The 20,760-nt window shown below is 65.8% G+C and overlaps 2 protein-coding genes across 5 annotated transcripts; both read left to right on the forward strand.

The window, feature by feature from the left end:
• The first annotated feature begins 344 nt into the window (after positions 1–344).
• On the forward strand, positions 345–10,391 carry PBXIP1 (PBX homeobox interacting protein 1). 3 transcript variants are annotated; one of them, XM_074938800.1, is made up of 11 exons: positions 347–501; positions 3,395–3,488; positions 3,992–4,097; positions 4,753–4,829; positions 5,874–6,033; positions 6,605–6,811; positions 6,891–6,914; positions 7,126–7,196; positions 7,558–7,683; positions 8,136–9,241; positions 9,505–10,388. In XM_074938800.1, the coding sequence occupies exons 2-11, from the start codon at positions 3,429–3,431 to the stop codon at positions 9,629–9,631; spliced, it is 2,064 nt and encodes a 687-aa protein (XP_074794901.1). In that variant the 5' UTR covers positions 347–501; positions 3,395–3,428; the 3' UTR covers positions 9,632–10,388. The 3 variants fall into 3 exon arrangements, with proteins under 3 accessions (XP_074794902.1, XP_074794903.1, XP_074794901.1); XM_074938801.1 differs by lacking the exon at positions 6,891–6,914 and having other exon boundaries at positions 345–501; positions 9,505–10,390; XM_074938802.1 differs by lacking the exons at positions 6,605–6,811; positions 6,891–6,914 and having other exon boundaries at positions 345–501; positions 9,505–10,391.
• Positions 10,392–11,194: 803 nt separating this feature from the next.
• PMVK (phosphomevalonate kinase) lies at positions 11,195–15,492 on the forward strand. 2 transcript variants are annotated; one of them, XM_074938806.1, is made up of 6 exons: positions 11,195–11,364; positions 12,161–12,409; positions 13,315–13,378; positions 13,465–13,617; positions 13,715–13,844; positions 14,401–15,492. In XM_074938806.1, the coding sequence occupies exons 1-6, from the start codon at positions 11,210–11,212 to the stop codon at positions 14,535–14,537; spliced, it is 888 nt and encodes a 295-aa protein (XP_074794907.1). In that variant the 5' UTR covers positions 11,195–11,209; the 3' UTR covers positions 14,538–15,492. The 2 variants fall into 2 exon arrangements, with proteins under 2 accessions (XP_074794907.1, XP_074794908.1); XM_074938807.1 differs by lacking the exon at positions 11,195–11,364 and having other exon boundaries at positions 12,236–12,438.
• Positions 15,493–20,760: the final 5,268 nt, after the last annotated feature.

A 20,760-nucleotide genomic window follows, 5' to 3' on the forward strand; every position in this document is an offset into this window, starting at 1 on the left:
GTGCAGGGCAAGTGGCTCCAGGGGGCGCAGGTGCCGGGCGGCCTCCCGGCTCCCCTTGGCCCGTGGGGCTTTGCCGGAGGAGCCTGGGGGAGCCGAGCCCGGAGGGGTGACAAGGGCCTTTCCTCGGCACCCCCGCTCCTGGGCGTCGCCCCGGGGCGAGGCCGGCGGGAAGGAGGAAAGGGCCGGGTCGCCCCCACGGGGCCGCCCCCCAGCTGGGAGGTTGGTCCTGCCAGGGCCGGGCCCGTCCCGAGCGCCGGGGGCTCAGAGGAGCGGGGGGGGGGGGGGTCCCTGTCTCCGCCTCACTCCCCCCCCCCCACAGCTGGGAGCAGGGGGTGGCTGCTATTGGCTGCGCGGGTCACGTGCGCTCCCCCGCCCGCCCGGAGCGTTGCGAGCAGCTGGCGGAGTTTGATACAAAGTTGCTGCCGCGCGCCGGAGCCGGGACCCTCCGGGGAGACGGAGCCGGGCCCCCCCCCGGCCCAGCCCCCCGCCAGCCCGGAGCAGGTCAGTGAGGCCGCGGGGAGCGGAGACCCTGGCCCGGCTGCAGCCCGCGTCCCGGGGGGCTGGAGGTTGGGGTCTCGCAGGTCCCATCGCCCCGTTCCCAGGGCAGCCCCCTTCTGGCCTGGCCAGGGGCGCGGCCGGGCGGGCCGGTGCTCGGCGAGGACCCCCGGGGGTTGGGCGCCTTCCCCGGCGGGTGCAGGATAGTCTGGGGCGAGCGGCTGAGCCCGAGCTGGGTGGGCCCCTGGCACGCAGCCCAGTGGGGTGAGCGGGGGGGATCTGCGCCTGCCGGCCCGGTGCGCCCAGCCTGGGGTCCTGTTCCCGAGTGGGCAGAGGGGCTGGCTGGGAGCGGGGGTCCTGCAAGGCCGAGAACCCTGCGCTGGGTGAGATTAGCTAGGGGCCCCCTCGATTCACCAGCTCAGGGAGGGCCCTGAAAGTGCCCTGCAGCGGGCGCCGGGCCAAGGTGCCCGACGGTGCCCTTGGCGCGAGTGTGGCTGTGGGCTCCCTTCGCCGGGCCGGGCCTTCGCCCTGTGCCTGGCCCCTGGGGCTGTGCCCGCCGGCCCACGTCGCTCTCCCAGTGCGCCCGCTCCGCTGCCATGGCGTCCCCGGGGAGGGAGTCTCATCCGCCCGGCTCCGATAAACTCGTTTCTGCCACTTCCTTCCCGTGAGGCGCTGCCAGCAGAGACGGCTGCTGTGCAGCGTCCGGGGAGCAGGGGACAGAATGGCAGCCCCCTGCCCCCTGCCCAGCCGTGCCCAGGGGCCCGTCGTGCTGAGCTGCAGCTGCCCTGTCCCCATGGAGCCGCGGGGCAGATGGAGCGTCACCATCTCTACTTCCACCTGCTCAACTGCGTTAAAAGCAGCTAAAAATAGCTCCCCCGTGTCGCTTTCCCATGTTGCAACTGGTGTCATTGGCATGGGGATCGGGAGGGGGAGGGGAGGCAGGGGCTGGGCCGAGGGGAATGCAGGGTGGGGGCTGCGCAGGGAACAGGACCGTGTGGGGAGACGGGTGCCCCGGGCAGCTCTCCAGGAAGCTTGGCTCATGCTTGAAGTCGTGCTGTAGACCAGGGATTCTTAACCGTTTTCTCTCTGAGGCCCCCCCAACATGCTATAAAAACTCCACGGCCCCCCTAGGCCACAGTAACTGGTTTTCTGCATACAAAAGCCAGGGCCGGTATTAGGGGGTAACAAGCAGGGCAATTACCTGGGGTCCCCATGCCACGGGGCCCCCATGAAGCTACATCAGTCAGCTTCGGCTTCAGCCCTGCGGGGTGGGGCGGCTCAGGGTCTCGGACTTCAGCCCCATGCGGTGGGGCTTCGGCTCTCTGCCCTGGGCCCCAGCAAGTCTAACGCTGGCCATGCTTGGAGAACCCCACGAAACCTGCTCTCGGCTCCCGAGGGGCCTCGGACCCCTGCTTGAGAACCACTGCTGTAGACCCTCTTGAGTCACCCCAGGGGCTGGGCTGTGGGCCCCCTCAGGCTGCACCCGCATTCTGCAGGGCCCAGCTGGGTCTCACCTGCCTGCAGCGTTTCCTCCCTTTCCTCACCTTGGGGCACTTCCTGCTTCTCTTGAGAACTTGGTGACCTGCCCTGGGAGAGCGAGTGCTGGAGAGGGCAGGGCTGCAGCCAGCATACTCCTGCGCTCCCCTGGGCTGGTGCTGAAGTGGGAGAGCCCAAACCTCACAGCTGCCCCAGGACAGGGGCAGGATCTTTATCCCCATTGTACTAATGGGGAAACCCAGGCACATGGCGAGGAAGGGACTCCCTCAAGGTCACACAGTGAGTCTGTGGCATCAAAGCCAGGAATAGAACCCAGGAGTCCTGGCTCCCTGCGCCCCCTGTCCTGCTTGCCATCGGTGTGTCTATTAAGGGCTCCCTCCCAGCCCAGCTCTTCCTTTTATGTGAACCAAACCTGTGTGACTTCATCTTACTGTCATGGAAACATTGTGATGTCATGGAGTTTGCTTTGTGATGTCACTGCAGGGGCAGTTGGGGTGAGGTCTGCTCCAGGTGGGAAGGAAGCTCCTGGGTGAAATCCCAAGAGCCCCAGGGGCAGGGAGCTCAGAAAGGGCAATGGGGAGTGACCCCTCTCTCTAGAACCACCTGGTGCTCCAGTCCCAGCCCGAGTCTGAGGAGCCTGGCACCTGGACTCCCTCCCCTTCTCTGGGCTGCCAGCTGTCGTCTTCAGCCAGCTGGGGCTTCATACACCATGTCCTGTGCCAGCTGGGAATGCCCCCGCCCCCGGGGGTGGGCCAGGGCTCCTTGGCAGCTGGGTAGGGGAATGCAGCAGCTGGCTCCTCCCTGCCCCCTTCCCCTGATCTCCAGCCCTCAGAACCTGCCCGGGGAATGAGGCTGCCCTCCCCACACTGTGCCTGGCTGGGGGACCAGGGGTCTGTGTTATCAACGGTGCCAAACCCGCACGGGGGCTCACACTCCGAGGCCCTCCCAGTGCAGGCACCCTGACCCCACGACCCCTGCAAGGAAGAGGGGACTAATGGGTGAGAGCAGGTGGGGCTGGCAGCTCAGCCTACTGGCTCTATTCCCAGCTCAGGTGGGAAATAAAGCCCAGTGGTTAGAGCGGGGGTGGGGTCTCTTCCTGGCTGCCGTCTGGCCTGGAGCTGTGTCGCACAGCGGTGGGAACACGGCGTTCCCGCTCCCATTGTGAGGCCAAGCTGCACGGAAACAGGGCCTGAAGATCTCTTTGTTTCCATTTGTAAATTTTCCTTTGCAAGTCAAATCACCCAGGGCAGAGCCTCAGCTGGGTACCCAGAGCCTGGCAAAGTCCCTGTCCCGTGTGCTCTGGGCAGTGTCTCTCCCCTGGCCCCACACGCTGGCCGTAGTCCCAGGTCACTGCAGCCAGGTCCCTGCTGGCTGCCCCAGCACTGACCCCTCTGTCCTGCAGGTGGGATCCGGGCTGTCCTGGGACCGGAGCAGGAATGGCTGAGAACTTGGACTCGCGGGACTCGGATAACAGCTGGGTGATCGCAGGCTCCGGGGTACAGGACAAGGCCCTGGGCTGCAGGGTGGAGATGTACCAAGGGGGGGCCCAGAACTTGCCCTGGCCAAGCTGGTCTCTTCGGTTCTTGCTCCTTCTCCCGCTGGCCTGGGGTGCAGAGCTCCTCGGGGGTAGGGGGCTTTCCCTGGCCTCTGCTGAACACCCAGCTGCTGAGACCCCCTTTACCAGCACTCCCTAAATCCCTGCCCTTCTGGCGAGGGGAGCAGGTCTTGGGGGACTCCGAGCTGCCTGCTCTTGGGCAAGGGGTGTCGTGCTGCCCCCCCCCTTGGGTTTGTGGCAGTATGGGGTCCAGGCCCAAACCATGGGCCCCGAACACATCCCAGGGGGTAGTGGGGGTGGGGATCTGAAACCCAGGAACTCTCATTTCAGCATCCGAGGGTCTTCCCTGCTGCCCCCTGTCCCTGGCAGGGCAGGGCTGGGCTGTGCCTGGGGAGCACCGGGGGGTGGGTAGGCACTGGGGTAACCAGCCCTCTGTGTCTCCAGGGTTTTCCCGTGGAAACCGTGGGCCCAGAGCTGGGCGCAGCCACCCAGACACCAGCAGATGAGGAGCCATCAGGACACACCCTCCCCAAGGGGCACCACACCGAGGGTGCGCACACGGGCACGTGAACGGAGCAGATATGGGATGAGCCCCACTAGTGCAGCCCCCTGGCTGTCTGCCCCCGGCTTCCCTCTGCCCAGCCCCCCCCACCCCCGTCCTACCCAGCCCCCTGGGCTGTCTGTCCCCGGCTTCCAGCCCGTCTGCACGGCACAGCCCCCCGGCTGTCTGCCTCCAACTCCCACCCCACTGCCCTGACCAGCCACCTCACTGTCTGCCTCCGGCTTCCCCCCATCCAGCCCCCCTGCCCTGCCCAGCTCTCTCACTGTCTGCCCCCAGCCCCCCCCCAGCCCTCTCACCCTGCCCAGTCCTTCTTCCTCTCCATCTCCCTGTCCTGCCCCGCCCCCCCGCGCCCTCCCCCACTTGCTGCCTGACACAGGCGCATCCCTGGCCCCATGGGTTGCTCTGGCCTCCTGGCTGGGTTCTCAGCTCTCTCTTCCACTTTGGGCTGAGGGAGAGGATCCCTGGGCCTCTTTTGGCTGGGGGCGGAGGGGGTGGGGGGCTTCCACAGGTGCCCAGCAGGGCTTCTGCATTGGGCAAGAGGGGCCCTAGCTCCCGTCCCCCTCCCCTGGCACTGGGGACACGCTGGCCTCCCCACTCGCTGCCCTCTGGGCCGCTGGATGCTAACGAGGCCGTCTCTCCCCAGCCAGCGCCTCCCCAGGCAAGAAGAGTGAAGGCTCCCAGCTGAACACGTCCCCCAGTCCTGAGGAGGCTGAGTTCAAGGTACGTTTACTGAGGGAGGGTCACAGATGCCCATGCCAGAGACCCACCCCCAAGTGATCCCTAGAGCAGAGCGGTTAGAAAACCAGCCACTCGGTGATGGAGAACCCAGCACTACCCAATGGTTAATTCCCCTCACAGTTAAATATTTACACCTGACTTCCAGTCTGAATTTGTCTAGCTTCAACTCCCAGCCACGGCTCCGGTTAGACCTTCCTCTGCTAGATGGACGAGCCCCTGATTTAATATTTATTCCCAGGTAGATCCTCAGAGCGGGGATCAAGTCACCCCTGAACCGGCTCTTTGTTCAGCTAAGTACATCGACTCAGAGAGCTCAATCAGCACAACTGACCAACCAGCCAAACCGCATGCTTCTCCGCTGCTGGCTGGACCTGTAAGGACCCAGCACCCGCAGCACCGTTCCCGCTAAGCTGTGTGCGTGTGCGCATGGCTCCTAAACCCCGTGCACATGGCGAAACACCGCCCACCCAGCAATTTGCACAGAAGAAATTTTTTGCACACACGGCCTGTCAAAAATTAGAGGGAACGTTGCCCACAGGAGAGAGTTACGAGGAGATGGACGTCGGTCACAGTTGGTGCTTCTGGTGCATTAGCTGGTAGTGCTTGGAACATGGCCCTCAGCTGCACGCGGGGATCCAGGCTCGCTCCCCTGATCCCTGCACCCAACCAAGATTGGGCGACGGCAGACGCCGGTGGAATTATAGCCCTGCAGCTGGATTTTGTAGTTAGATGCTCAGATCCGTCCCCCAGCAAGGGGGGTGCTAGCTTTGGCAGCCTAGGTAACGAGGCCAGTATGCATCATTAACTAATCCCTGATGTCGGGGGTCGGAGTCTAGAGCTAGGCTCCCAAGCTGCCTTGTCGTGATGGGGGAAGGTGCCAGCCCAGCCAGGGCACGCAGCCCCACCCGGGGTCTCTTCTGCAGAGCTCCTGTCTGCTGGGACCAGGGTGCCCTGCCTGCGTCCCGGGAGGGGGACCACATGGGAGTGGGCAGCGCATGGATCCTGACAGCGTCGCTCTGTCCCCAGGACTCTGAGGAGTATCCCCGGGAGACCCCAAGCCCAGCAGCCTCCCCCAGGCCTGGTGCACTGGGCCACGAGGCGCCAGAGATCCAGGCGCAGGAAGGGCCAGGCTCCGAGCTGGGCTCTGACACCAACACCCCAGGCTCCGCGCCCACTGGCAGAGCAGGTGGGTCCCAAGTCACTGGGCGCCTCCAGGGACAGGCTCCAGGGTTGGGCCACAGGGGTGCTGTGCAGGACTCACCCCCCAGAGACTGGTGCACAGCCCCCACCCCTCTGCAGAGAGCTCAGTGGGGAGCCTGTCTGAGTGTTGGGGGGGCCCAGCTCAGTAGGTGCTTGTCTCAGGGGAGAGAGAGTGTGGGAGGGAACCATGGCTCAATGGTGGGGGCTGCTTAGCAGGGGGCTGGTCTGAATGTGGTGGGGGGCAAGGCCTGGCTCAATGGGGGCTGGTCTGAGTATCTGGGGGCAGGGCCTGGCTCAGCAGGGGTGGGGCCTGGTTCAGTGGGGGTGGGGCTGAGTGTCTGGGGGCGGGGCCTGGCTCAGTGAGGGTGGGGCTGTGTCAGGGGGCGGGGCCTGGCTCAGTGCGGGCGGGGCGAGTGTCTGGGGGCGGGGCCTGGCTCAGTGAGGGTGGGGCTGAGTGGCTGGGGTGGGGCCTGGCTCAGTGGGGGCGGGGCCGAGTGTCTGGGGGCGGGGCCTGGCTCCCTGAGGCACTCTCGGTGGGCTCCTCTCACTCTCCGCAGGGGAGCCGCAGGAGGAGGGGAGCAGCAGTGAGGATGATGCCGAGGGTCTGCGCCGGCAGCAGCCGCAGGACTCACGCCAGGCCCCGTGGGGCCCTGCCGAGCGCCGTGGGGCCAAGGCAGCCAGTGACGGGGAGAGCGGGCTCAGTGTGAATTCATGCCTTCTGGGCGTGCTGGCGCTACTGGGCATCGGGCTCCTGGCCTTCTCCGGTGAGTGAGGCCCTGCGGCTGCTGGGGGGCAGATGGGGCTGACGCCGGCGTCTCCTTCACCATCTACTTCTCTCCCCAGGTGCCATCTACGACCCTGGGGATGGTAAGTACTGGGGGGCCTCCCCCTCACTGATGAGCCACGCTGCTCCAGCCCCGCTCACCGGGCCTCCGCCTGTCTCCGACCCCCAGACTCCCCGCTTAGGGGGTGAGGGGGGTCAGTGTCATTGACACCCCTCCGACCCCCTGTGTGGAGCTGCTGGGACACAGACCAGCCGGCTGTTCAAATCTCCTCTCCTCTCCTTCCTTCCTGCCAGGCCCCATGGAGAGCATGGATCCCGGGGACATCCCAGATGGGGAGCAGCAGCCACTGGCTGCTGGCGTGAAGGTATGTGGCGAGGGGAGGTCTCCAGGCCTGAGACTAGCTTGGCACCCCACTGCTGAACAAGGGGGGTGTCCCCGGCATTGGCTTTGGGGGGAGCAGGGGCCCTGGAAATGCAGCCCCAGGCCTCCTTGCCTTTGTTTCCCGGGCACATAGGCCTGCGCGATACCACCGTGAGATCCCTCCCGCCCCTGGGGTAGCCAGCGCCGCAGTGAGGTCTGCCGCCCGCTGGCCCCATCCTGCTGGGGAAACTGAGGCACAGAGGGAGGCAGGGTGGGCTGGGGCAGAGCTGGGAGGGGAACCCTGGCGTCCTAGCTCTCATGTGCCTGGTACAGTCACAGAGTCGAGCTTTTACCCTCGCTCGCAGGACTGGCTGCAGCAGCCCCCGCTGGACATGGCTGGGGACCCCCAGAGCCTGCACTCCATGAGCCTGCTTCTGGACAAGCTGGCCAAGGAGAACCAGGACATCCGGCTCATGCAGGCAGAGCTGCAGGTGGGTGCTTGGGGGGAGCCCACGGGGGGCACTGGCTGCATCATATCCTGTCTGTGCTGTAGCTCTCGGCCAAGGGCAGAGCCAGCTCCTAGTGGGGCCAGGGCGCTCAGCTGCCTCGGGGTGAGCCGCAGCAGGTCCGTGTGGTGTCCGGGAGTATCGCCCTGCGGACACGTCGCCCCTTGCCGTGTCTGTGACTGGCTCGCCCGCTCTGTGTGCTGGGATGGCCCCCGGCTGAGCTCCCGGGGCAATTCCAGCCTGTGCTGGGGGGACGTATGGACAGAGCTCGAGCCATTTGCTGTATCTGGGTGGGAGGAGCCTAACAAATAGGCAGAGCAGATATGGGCAGGGGGCACCGGGGGGTGGGTTACTGGGCAGTGCCCTGGGTCAGCCGGGCGGCGGTTTGCCTCCCCCAGGCTTGGACCCGTCTGTCCTGACCCCCCCGGTGTCCGCAGGCGCAGAAGGACGAGCTCGAGGCCCTGCTGCAGAAGAGCGAGGGGGAGAAGGCGTCGGTCGGCTCCCAGCAGCAGAGCCTGGCAGGGGAGAACGCACGGCTCCACCAGGCGCTGCAGCAGGCGGCCGAGGCTCACCGCTCCGCCCAGGCCGAGCTGCGGGAGCTGCGGGAGCAGCTGCAGGGCCTGGAGCGGGAGGGCAAGGCTGAGACCCCGCGGCCGAGGGAGGGGCTGGCTGCAGAGCGACCCCACGAGGAGCAGCTGCTGCCCCAGGAGCTGGCCAGGCAGCGTGGGCTGCTGGGCTCTGTGCGGCGGGAGCTGGAGGAGGCCCTGCAGCGAGCCCAGGGCTCGGGCGGGACGGAGCAGCTGCGGGTGGAGCTGGCCGGCATAGAGCAGCGGCTGGCACAGGAGCTGCAGCGGGCGGAGAGCTGGGAACAGACCGACAGCGGGGGGCGCGGCGGGGAAGGCAGAGGGGCCACGGAGCCATCCCGCCCCCCCTGGCTGGAGCCACCCAAAGCTGACAAGAAGGAGGGTGGGTGGCACAAGAGGCAGGAGACCAGAGAGGAGCGGAGGCGCCGGCACGGGGACCCAGGGGGCAGGGAGAGGAGGGAGCAGGATGGTGCCAAGCCCCCGAAGCGCCAGGGGCTGCGGGACACCAAGCCGGCCAAGGACCAGAACGGGCAGCGTCGGGCGGGCGGTGGGAAGGGGGCGCTCCAGGGGCCCCACGAGCACAACGCCTTCTGGGAGCCGCCCCGGCTGCAGCGGTACCGGGCGCCCCAGGGCTGCACCGGCGTGGCCGACTGCGCCCGCCAGGAGGGGCTGGAGCTGTTTGGGGCCGAGCTGGCACCGGTGCAGAAGGGGCAGTTCCTGCAGCTGCTGCAGGGCTACATGGCCGGGCTGGGCTGGGGGCAGCACTACGTGGGGCTGGCAGCCCGGCTCGATGGCGCCTTCGCCAGCGACGGCACCTTCGCCCACGACCACCTGCGCTTCCGCCACTTCGTGGAGGACGTGGAGGAGCTGCTGGAGGAGCTGGCGGAGCGGGAGCAGGGCGATGAGGAGGCGGCCGATGACTTCGAGGAGTATGTGCTGCGGCACTATGGCGGGGACGGGTGAGCCTGCCCCCTTCCCCCCCGGGCCCTATGGCGGGGACGGGTGAGCCTGCCCCCTTTCCGCTCCCCACCCGGGCCCTACGGCGGGTGGGCACGTGGCACCATCAGCCGAGGCAGCGGAGGTGGCTCTGTGCGCGCAGGGGAGGGGAGCCGGGCTCCCCGGTGTGTGTGGGGGGGAGGAGGAGGGAGGCCGGGGGGCATTGCCCTTTCTGCTCCCCACGAGCCCCTCCCCACTAACCCGCCCCGTGCGTTCGGACTTGCAGCTTCGCCAGGAAGGAGAGAGCGCGGCGGCGGGCGAAGCAGCAGAGCAAGGAGCGCCATGGGCACGGCCCCCCACGGGACAGGGACGGCCCCCGCGGGAAGGAGAACAGCCCGCCAGACAAAGGCTAGAGCCGGGAAGGCAGCGCCAGCCCAGCCAGGCCCCAGCCAGCCCTGTAGTGTGTAGGGGCAGCAGCCAGAGCCCTGGAGGGATGCGATGTTTGTTCTGCTGCGCCGTGTCCCAGGCTAGGGGGGGCTGGGAGGGGGTGACCCCTGGGGGAAGGTGATGCCAGAGCAGGGGCGTGCCCCCTCTAAATCCGTACGGCCAGAGTTTGATCAGAGCCGTCAGCCCCTGCCCAGCGCGCCAGCTCTGCAAACAGCACACCCCAGTGAGATGCCAATGCAGCCGATGCCCTGTGCCTGCCGTCAGGCAGAGAGGCCCCTTCCCATGGCTGAGTTGGGGGGGCTGAGCCGTGACAAAAGGATGGGGGCATTAGGGGGTTTTCTCGGGACAGCAGGGGCCCTGAATGCTTTGCCCACAGCCTGTACCTTCCCCTGGTGCTGTGCCAAAGGGCTCCCCAGGGCACCCTGCCACCTGCTCTGTCCCTTCCAGGTGCCAAGGGGCCCCTGATTTCCCTGGCATGGGGCCAGGGCTGGGTTTATGGGGACCGAGCTCCCACGTGCACCCAACCGCGGGTTGGTAACGGTGCCCCCCTGCTGCGGCCTGGCTTTGTGCCCACTTCACTACCATCCCTGCACCGAGTCATGCCAGATCCACCTCCTGCCGCCCTCTGGAGGGCCACGTGGGGCTCCCTCTCTGCTCCCCAGCCAGGCGCCCTCGGCACTAACTGCCCCGCGTGTGATGTTGCACTTTGCTAGAAACAAATAAACTCGCTGTTTATTTGAAGCTCCTGAGGCTGGCCGCTGTTGAGTGGGGCGGGGCTGCGTGCACCCTGGGGCACTGGGGCCGGGGAGCAGCTTCCAAGGGTCGGCAGCACCCTGCCCGCCCGCCCACACGGTTCCCTGGGCAGCGCTGCCGTGGGGCCCGTTTCCTTGGGGGACTGGGGGTGGAGCCCAGCAAATGATGCCAGAGCCAGAGTCATGGCTCAGGCAGTGCCCGGTGAGACGCCTCCTTCGCCACTCCCAGGCCCTCCGCTCCCGTGGGCCCCAGGCCAGCCTGCCCCACGTCAGCCCAGCAGAGCCCATTGTCGTCTTCCACCCCACCCCGCATAGCCCAGGCCAGAGAACCCACCCAGGGATTCCTGCGTCCAGCCTGGCCCCCCAGGCCAGAGCTCTCCCCCTCCCTGTAAGCCAGGCCCTTCGCTCTGGCTCCCCAGCCCTGGTCTCCTCTGGGGTGCAGGGACAGCTGGCTCCTCCCAGCTCCATGGGGTGGGGGTTCCCTGGACACGCCCCAGGGTTGAGGCTTCTCACCACCCGTGGCCCTTAGTGTGGGGAAACCTCGTTTCTGCTGCCCTCGATCAGCTCCCATCCCGTGGCCCTGGCGCCTGCCCCTGCTCTCCGGGCTGCACTGGGCGGCTGCTTTCGGCACCTGGCTGGAGCCATGGGGGTTGCTGTGGTTGCCCTGGGCTGCAGCTGGACACCCCACAGCTGTGGCTGGTTTTAAAGGGCTGGAGGGCCAGATCTCACCTTGACAAAAGCTGCCCCATGGCTCTGCTGCCTCGGCAGGGCCATCGGAGCTGGAGCTAGGCCATGCTGGGACTGAGATGGGCAGAGAGCTGCAGCCCCCCGGAGCCCCCGGCACAAGGGGACCAGAGCACCGTGGCCCAGCCCTGGCAGGGGCCCTTGGTATCCGGCTGCACTGCAGTGACAGACCCCCGCCTTCAGCCTTCCCCTGTAAAGAAAAAGTAAGTTTCTAGCCCTCAGTGGCGGTGCAGGAAGCTTCCAGATGGGGGGGGCTCAGGAGGGGGCGCTGTGCTGGGGGAGGGGGGCTCAAGAGGGGGCGCTGTGCGCGGGGAGGGGGGCTCCGTAGGGGGTGCTGTGCTGCAGGGTCAGGGGGCTCCGTAGGGGGCGCTGTGCTGCAGGGTCAGGGGGCTCCATAGGGGGCGCTGTGCTGCGGGGGAGGGGGCTCTAGAGGGGGCGCTGTGCTGGGGGAGGGGGGCCCAGGAGGGGGCGCTGTGCTGGGGGGAGGGGGGCTCCACAGGGGGCGCTGTGCTGCAGGGTCAGGGGGCTCCGCAGGGGGCGCTGTGCTGTGGGGGAGGGGGCTCAAGAGGGGGCGCTGTGCTGGGGGAGGGGGGCCCAGGAGGGGGCGCTGTGCTGGGGGGAGGGGGGTTCCGCAGGGGGCGCTGTGCGGGGGGTGGGGGGCTCCGCAGGGGGCGCTGTGCTGCAGGGTCAGGGGGCTCCGTAGGGGGCGCTGTGCTGGGGGGAGGGGTCTGTTTCCAATGGAGTTTGCTGCCCGGGCGGGGGTGGGACTGGCTGGGGGATCGGACGTAACACGAGGCGAGGCCAAGCCCCCAGGTCCCCTTCATACCCAGGGGGAGGAGCTATGGAGGCTCCTCCCCCAGCAGACGTGACTCCGCCCCTTTCCGGGATGCACCACTGTCCCCTCTCTTGTGGCAGTGGTAGCGCTCCCCCTCGTGGGCAGCAGCGCCTGGGATGGGCCGGCCCATGTCCAGCGGGGGGTAATCGGGTTTCACCACGTAGGCGGCAGGGTGAAAACGGGCTGTACCACGGCGGGCCCGAGGAGGAGGAGCTTCCGGCTGCTCGAATCCACGTAGGGGAGTCCGGTTTCGGGGCCCCCCCCGGCCCGGATGGTCTGTCCCGGGCGGGCCCACGTGCGCTGCGCGGGCGGGGGTGTCAGAGCCCCATGGCCGGGCTCCCGCGGCTGGTGCTGCTGCTCAGCGGCAAGAGGAAGTCGGGCAAGGACTTCGTGGCGGAGGAAATACAGAACCGGTACCGGACCGGGGGGGGAGCCAGAACCGGTACCGGACCTGGGGGGGGAGCAGGGACCAGAACGGGACCGGACCGGGGGGGGAGCCAGAACGGGACCGGACCGGGGGGGGAGCCAGAACCGGGACCGGACCGGGGGGGGGGAGCAGGGACCAGAACGGGACCGGACCGGACCGGGGGGGGGGAGCCAGAACGGGACCGGACCGGACCGGGGGGGAGCCAGAAGCGGGACTGGACCAGCGGGGAGGAAGCAGGGACCGGACCGGGGGATCCGGGACCGGGGGTGGGGAGCCGGGGCGGAGCTGGGGGTGGCTCGGTTCGCGGCGACCCAGGCCGGGGGAGGCCGCGGTGGCGTGACGCAGCTAGGAGAGGAGGGAGGAGCCCGGGGCGGCGATATGGGGCAGCACGAGGGGCGGGGGCAGTGAGGGCACCACGTGGGGGGCACCTAAGCCAAGGTGCTTGTATCGGGACCCCCATCGGGTGGTAGTGGGGGTCTAAGGCCTGGGGGGGCGTTGCTGGCCGCAGTCTGGCCCTGGGAAGCCCCCCAGGGTCGGGGCACCCCCCGGATCAGGGTGAGGCTCTGACTTGGCAGCAGCCCCAGCTGCCCCACCACCGGGGTGCTGGTAGGGCAAGGGTTCTCAAACTGGGGGGTCGCAAGGTTATTACTTGGGGGGTTGTGAGCTGTCAGCCTCCACCCCCAAACCCTGTTTTGCTTCCAGCATTTATACGGGTGTTTTAAATGTATAAGGGGGGTGGCACTCAGGCTTGCTGTGTGAAAGGGGTCCCCAGGATAAACGTTTGGGAACTGCTGGGGTAGGGGGGAAATGCATCTCTCTCTTCCCGTGGGCCTGGCAGGAATCGGGGCCGCTGCCCGTCACCCTCCAACCCCTTGTGCCTCCCTCTGGCAGGTTGGGGCCGGATGTCTGCGCCATCCTCCAGCTGTCGGGACCCCTCAAGGAGCAGTATGCCAAGGTACTGCCCTGCCACCCCCCCTGCGGCCCAGGAGGCGCCCGGAGCGGCTGAGCCCAGGCTCAGGGCCACCTCTTCTCTCTCTGCAGGAGCACGGGCTGGATTTCCAGCGGCTGCTGGACGCCAGCGATTACAAAGAGACCTACCGGAAGGACATGATCCGCTGGGGGGAGGAGAAACGCAACACAGATCCGGGCTTCTTCTGCAGGATCGTGGTGGAGGGTGTAACGCAGCCCGTTTGGGTAAGGAGGGGGCCAGCCAGGGGGAGGGGCAACTAGGAGCCACTCCCCCTTGCCGGTAGCCCCCCCCCCCCCCCATGACATCTCCTTCCCCGCGCAGGTGGTGAGTGACACGCGGCGCCTGTCGGACGTGGAGTGGTTCCAGGACGTGTACGGGGCCGCGGTGCAGCTGGTGCGGGTGGTCGCGACGGAGGAGACGAGGAAGAGGAGGAACTGGGTGTTCATAGTGGGTGAGTGGCACCGGCTTGGGGTAACGACAACGGCTGAGAACTGCCAGGTTCTGCTCCGTGTTCAGCCATCACGAGCCAGGCACCAGCAAATGCTGAGGTGTGGGGGCGGTTCGGGTCTTCGCCTTGCGGCCTCTGAGCCTTTCTGTCACGCTCGGGTCTTGTTTCCCTGCACACTATGAGTCTGGGCACTTCTCTGGTCTCTAAGGGAGAGTGGAGATTCTCCCTGACTCCTGGGGCTTGAAGACTCCCTGGGGTTGGCCGTATTGCACCCCCAGCTGCCGCTGCCCCCCTGGTTCCTCCCCCCCAGCTGAGCTGTGTGGAGCAGCCAAGGCTGGAGGAGGAGCGCTAGGGAAGAGCCGTTTTCCAGGCTGGCTCCACAGAGGTTGCCTGGCTGTGCCATCCCTGCCTGGTGCCCTCACCCGTTTGGCCGCAGCTCATGGCCATCCAGCCAGGATTGGGAGTGCTGGGGCCAGCGCCGGGTCAGGGGGGACGGTGCTTGTCCATTGCCCCAGTCCATCTGCAGGGAGCTCACATCTCTGGGTTTGCTCCTCTCCAGGGGTGGACAACGCAGAGTCCGAGTGCGGCCTGGACCAGGGCGTGACCTTCGACTGGGTCATCACCAACGACGGGGATGAGCTCTCCCTGGACAGCCAGCTGGAGAAGCTGCTGCACTTCATCTACAGCAAATTATAGCGTCCTGCAGCGGGAGGAGAGGCCAGGCACAGCGCAGGGCTCAGACCAAAGAAAACGTTGCAGGGGGGAGGGGTCCAGGAAGCCCCATCCGGGCTGGGACCCCGCTGTGGGAGGTGCTGCAGGTGAGGGCCAGGCACGCTGAGTGGGGCTGCGCCCAGACTCCATTCCATGAGGGCAGAAGGCCAGTTCCTGTGGTTCTTTTCAGAGCCCGTTCCAGGGGGTTTGCACGCTGCCCTGCTGCAGGTGCCGTTCAGCCTCTCGCCCTGCGGGACCACCCTGCACTGAGACCAAACAGAGGACCCCAGAGCAGGTCCCTGGGCCCTTGCCCTGTCTTCAGCCTCCGGGGCAATCCCTCTCCCCGGGATGGGACCCAGAGCAGGGGCTCTGCTGTTATAACGAGCTGTAGCTGCCCTGTCTGCCCCCAGAGGGCGTAGCGCCCACCGCTCAGGCCAGTGGTTCTCAAATGCTTTGTACTGGTGACCCTGTGTGTGGGGCTGACACCTCGCGACCCCCAGGTTGAGAACCCCTGGCTTTGGCCCAGGCCGCTCGGTCCCGTCTCACCGGGTCCCTTTGCATCCCCGCTCATTGGCAGCGTGGCCTGAGGCTGCCATCACCTGCCCCATGATGCCCAGCACCACTGCCCCTTGCTTAGCTGCCAGCCTCCCTGCACCACTGTGCCCAGACGGCTCATGCCCCCTGTGGCGGCGGCTGTCTGTGCCTTGTCATGGGTGCCTATATACCAGCCTGCTCCACTCTGCACTGCTTTCTGCGTCACGGGGACCCGGAGCCGCTCATGTCCATCCACCTTGCCTGCTGCAAACCTCCGCTGGGAACGTAGCTCCCCCTCTGGGTGCGCTAATCACGGCCCACAGCGCCAGGACAGGTGTCGATACGAGGGGAGCCAGAGCAATGAGGTGTCGCTGCCCCTGGAATAAAGCTGACAGGTGAGAAACGCCGACCCGTGTGCGCCCGTTATTTACCGTGTGAAAATGGGGTGAAATCCCAGCCCCCATGGTGCCGGGTTCTGGGGGAGGGGCTGCCTGGGTGGTGGAGCTCAGCCATTCACACCCCCTCCCCAGAGGCAGCTTGCACTGTCACTGCCCAAGGACGTCCGGTGGCTGGCTCTCTGTCGCAGGAGGTAAATGGTTCTCATTAGCCTCTCAGGATAGGACAGGAAGCACTGGGCTTAAATTGCAGCAAGGGTGGTTTAGGCTGGATGTTAGGAAAAAATTCCTGACTCTCGGGGTGGTTAAGCACTGGAATAAATTGCCCAGGGAGGTTGTGGAATCTCCATCACTGGAGGTTTGTAGGAGCAGGTTTGACAAATCCCTGTCAGGGATGGTCTAGATCAGTAGTTCTCAAACTTTTTGTACTGGTGACCCCTTTCACATAGCAAGCCTCTGACAGCTCACGACCCCCCCATGTAATAATTTCACGATCCCCTCAGGGGTCCCCACCCCCAGTTTGAGAACCCCCGGTCTAGATGATACTTAGTCCTGCCATGAGTCCGGGGGGCTGGGCTCGATGAACTCTCCAGGTCCCTTCCAGTCTACGATTTTGTGAGGCTGGTGAGTGAGCGGCACTCTCACCGGCGGGGGGCACTGCGCCCCAATGCTGAGTTAGGTGCAAGGGTGGGAGTTTGGGGTGCCTCTGGCTGGAAGGGAAGCAGGGCAGTGCCAAGCCCATTACAACCCCCAGTGCTCTCAGCTGCAGACAGGATGTCTCCTTCCATTGGTCCATGAATTGCTCCAGCGGGGCTGAGAGCCTTGTGCTTATGGGGCTCACCAATGGGGGGGCTCTCCCCTGTGGGCTGAAGGCCTGGGGCCCGCAGCATGGCAGGAAGGAGCCTGTCTGGGCAGGAACTGGGGCAGCCCTAGTGAGATGGTGGGGCGGGGGTTCAGTTGCATTTATCCCCCCGCAAGCTCGGGCTGCCAGCCGGGTTCATGGAGCGTTGCCAGTCCCTGCTGGGAGCTGCTTCCCAGACAGCACGGCCCCATCCTGCCCCTTGGCCCGGTTACCTGCAGCCGGGTGCTGGTGCTGGGACCAGGTGCATCCTGGCTGAATCTGCGGCTCTCTCTAGTGGCCTCCTGTCAACGGTGCAGCCACTGGGCCTCGGCTTTCTCCGAGCAGCAATATCCTCGCTGGCGCAGTAGTTGGGGGATTAGGGGGGACCAGCTCCTGTGCGGCTCCAGGCCCAGACTGGCTGGCTCAGGGGGTGGGGCAGGGGACACGGGGCCATTCCCCTCTGGGGCAGGGGACTGGCGGGCTCGGGGGCAGGGGGTGATCAAGGTGCACTTGATGGTCCCCCATTTTTCTAAAAGGAGGGGGGACACTCCAGGCCCCAGAGTTCCAGCCCCCCAGCGTGAGGGCATGTCAGTGTTAGGCACCAACCCGTGGGTCTCCAGCACGGCATTTGAGGCCAGAGCATATGGCCTGTTGGTCCCTAGTGAATATTTGTCCACATCTCACCCACTTGGCTCCAGGGGGTGGAGGGGCAAGGAGGACTGTGGGTTGGGACTGAGGGGCACCAGCAAAGGGGGGGGGGCAGGTTCAGGGCTGGGCTAGCAGGGGCAGGAGACTGGGGCCATCCTGGATCGAGGAAGTCACCAGCCCAGACAAAAGTTAAAGTAAGTTTGAGCCCTCGCTGCAGGTTGGGGGGGTGGGTGTTCCTATTTGGGTTTCGGAGGCAGGTTTGTTTGGATCTGTAGGGAGGAAAATCAAAGGCTGGAGCCACAGCCCCTCCAACTGCCCCAGCCCCCATGCTGAGCCTGCACCCCTCCGAGAGCCAGGAGTCCCCCGCCCTGCATGCATGGGTAAGCGGTTTAACTCCTGGGGCCGGTGCGGCGGGGGAATGGCAGCTGGGCGCCTTGTGCTGTGGTTAATAGTTTTGCTGCAAGCAATTCCCTATGGATTAGCTACGTCCTAAGCAGAACGAGCCAATCTAATAACTAACAACTGCAATCCTGTTTCCCTGTGGAGCAGCTGGCTGGGTCAGGGTGGGGCTGGAGGACACTGCCCCATGGGCTGCTCCGAGGTAATAAGTGGGACCGGGGGTTCTGTGCTGGACTCCAGCAGCCCTCGTCCTAGACCTAAATACTGCCCGGAGGGGGGAAAGGGGGCTGGGGCTGTGCAGCCCTCTCTTCCCCTTCCCCCCCCCCAGTTCATTTTTCACAGGGGCCACATTCTGGGGCTGGCAGGAGCTGTGACTCACGTGCCCTTGCTGTGGGGCATTGCTGCATTGGGAGCCCGTGAGAGTGGGAGCTCCCGGAGCCCTGGGCCAGGACCGCTGCAGTGTCTAGGAGCAGGGCTGCCCTGAGACCCCGGGCGGGACTAGCTGCAGGACGGGTGGGCCTGCAGCCCCTCTCGCTGTGGGAGCTGTACTGCTTTCACTCGCTGCCCCCGGCTTTCCAGCCACACACTCGCATTGCTGGGGAGCCCTGGGCTGGGGGTGCTGAGCGGCACAGCCCAGCCCCCACTCAGTGCCATGGTAGGGCATGCGGTTACTGCAGGGCTGGGCTGAGCTTTGGGTCCAGTCGTGCCCCTTCCCAGCCTGGGGGAGGGAGGACTGACCAGGCAGCTGGGTCTGGGGGTGCCCAGCCAAGCCAGTCTGACGGAGAGTGGTGGGGTCGCTCAAGGTCCCTGCACCCGATGGCAGGGGGAGCTTCGGGGGCCACGTTCATCTACGGCCCCTGGGCCAGTCCACCCACGCACCTGCAGCAGCCTGGGTGGGGCGGCCCAACAAGGCAGCCTGGAGGCCCAGGAGGGGAAAGCAGCAGGGACTTGGGCAAGGCGACTGCGTTTGCCAGCCCCTCTCAAGATGGTGAAGACAGGCTGGGCCGGGTCTCAGGGCTGAGCTGGGGCAGGGGAGAGCTGGGTTCAACGCCCAGCTTTGTGGATGAGTCCCTGAGGCAGAAGCAAACAGCCAGTGATTTAGGGGCCTGAGGGGAGAGAACCCCAAATGTGGGGTGGCTCTTGTGGCATATGGACATTGTAAGCTGTTGCTTTAAATGTCAGGGGATTCCTGTTCCTCGTGCAGCCTATGGCATTCTGCAGGGAAGCCTGGCCGACCAGAGCCAGCCAGCCAGGGTGGGGTCAGTTGTGTGTCTGCCCTGTGAGCAGCCTGCTTTGTCTCTCTCTGGCTTTGGGTTCTTGGGTGTTACTGCTCTGGGGACTAAGCAATCAAACCACAATTCAATGCAACCTTGCAGCAAGTGTTTGATAGTTTGATCTGGCTTCTGTTTGCTTGCAGTGAAGGTAAGCGCTCCGCACCGTGGGCTGATGGAGACAGGCTGCCATGCTACCCCCACAGACCACTCCCAGGAGCCAACCCTTGTTCAGCAGCATGGAGCTTGGTTGTGGGACCTGTGTCAGGGCAGGCGGGAGCTCTGGGGGACCAGGCCCCCTGCTCCGAGCTGGCCTTGAGGGGCTCCATAACTCCTGTCTCCAGCTGCTGCCCATAACCCCCACCCTCTGTCTGCTGCCATCAGCCTTGTCAAAAATCACATCTAAGGCGATTAGAGGAGATGTTATATAATCGCAGCAGCCACGGGAGACTCTTTAAAGGGGCAGCATCCCCTTGAACTGAGCAGGGACCTCCTGGGGCAGGGTCATCCTCTCGGGAGAGGCCTGGGCCCCATCTCTGGGAGACAGCTTGGCAGGGGGCAGATGGGGGATGGCCGTTAACCACTCTGCAGCCTCCCCCTCCTGCTCTATTTCCCCTCCCAGAGGCTTAGGCCCCACTCGGCGGGGACACAACGTGCTGGCGTGGTATGTGTCAAGCTACAGAGCCCTCCCTGCCCATGCAGGGACCCCCTCCCCAGGCAGCAGACAAACAGCCCACCCTAGTGCCAGCTGGGGATGTGGGGTATCGGCTGGTTAGCGATAGCTGGATTGGCATCCGCTCCCTCCTGCACCCAACTCCCTCTGTCCCTGGCCCAGCCCTTCTGCCCGTGCCAGCCCCGTGGGCAGGCATCCGCCTCCTGCCGATCACGGCTGAGTCCCCACGAGCGATAGCAGCAGGAGGCAGTGTCCATGGCAACCCTTTAACTCACCTTTATGGATGCATCAGCTGGGACTCCTCGCATTCGGCACCCTGAGGCCATACAGCGCTGCTGGGGAGGCATGTGCCCCATCTCAGCAGGGGAGGCTGCCCCCTCCTCCCCTGGCTGGGGAATGGGCAGCCGCAGCGTCTGCTTAGAGCTGGGGAGGGTGGAGGGGACAGGTGCTGGCAGCGCCGGGAAGAGGCAGAGCTTGATGCGAACAGCCTTTGCATCCCAGCGCAGAGCTGCCGAGGTGCAGCGCGGGCAGGAGGGAGCCTGGGGTGGGGGAGGGGGCATGGCACGGGGCTCGATCTGCAAAGACCCCCATAAAGTAATGGGAGGGTGCACCAGCAGGAAGGGGGGGTCTGGCACAGCCCCCTAGATCTCCACTCATGCCATGCAGATGGAGCAAAGGGGGAGCCAGTGCACACAAGCGGACGCCTGGCCTGGCAGATGGGGCAAGCACTGGGCACGAAGCAGAGAAAGGGAGGGCGTAGGGCAAGGCTTCCCACTACGGCCATTGGGGGGAGTCTCTCTCGGCACAGATGTGCCAGGAGGGGTTGCCGCACACCTCATTAAGCACCACAGGAGGGGCCCATTCCCAGGCATGGGGCAGAGGCAGGCAGGTATTGACCGTGGTTACGACCAGCCTGGGAGCTGCTGTAGTGGGACAGATGCTCCAGGCCCCCCCCTAGAATGGACAGTTTGGGAGTGAGCTGCCCTGAGAGGATACGCCCCCCATCAATTAGGGGCAGCTTCTGCGATAAAGCCAGAGCTTTAAGGTAGCACCACTGTGGGGCGGCCCCTTGGACCCAGCTGGCCCTCCATGTCCTGCACGTGTGCGCCAGGCAGACGGAGGGACATGGAGCTCAGCCATCGGCATGTTGCCTCCCTTCTCCTTCCTTATGTTCTTAGCTTCCATGAGGTGAGGGGCATCTCTTGAAGCAGAGTCCCGCTCCTCAGACAGGCCATGGCATTGCCATGCTCCGTGCCAGCTGCTCTTCCGCTCGGAGCTCGGCCTTGGCCCTGACTGCCATGTTCCGGGGGCGCCGCAGGGTTGATTTAGGCATAAAGAGGAGGTTTTGCAAGAGGCCCAGTGATGCTGCAGCTGTGGGATTTTGTGAAGATTTTCCTGGTGGAAACGGCTCTCTTTGTGGTGATCCCCCTGCTGTGCTGGCAGCATG

Source organism: Natator depressus, chromosome 24, assembly GCF_965152275.1.
Source record: "Natator depressus isolate rNatDep1 chromosome 24, rNatDep2.hap1, whole genome shotgun sequence".
NCBI lineage: Eukaryota > Metazoa > Chordata > Testudines > Cheloniidae > Natator > Natator depressus.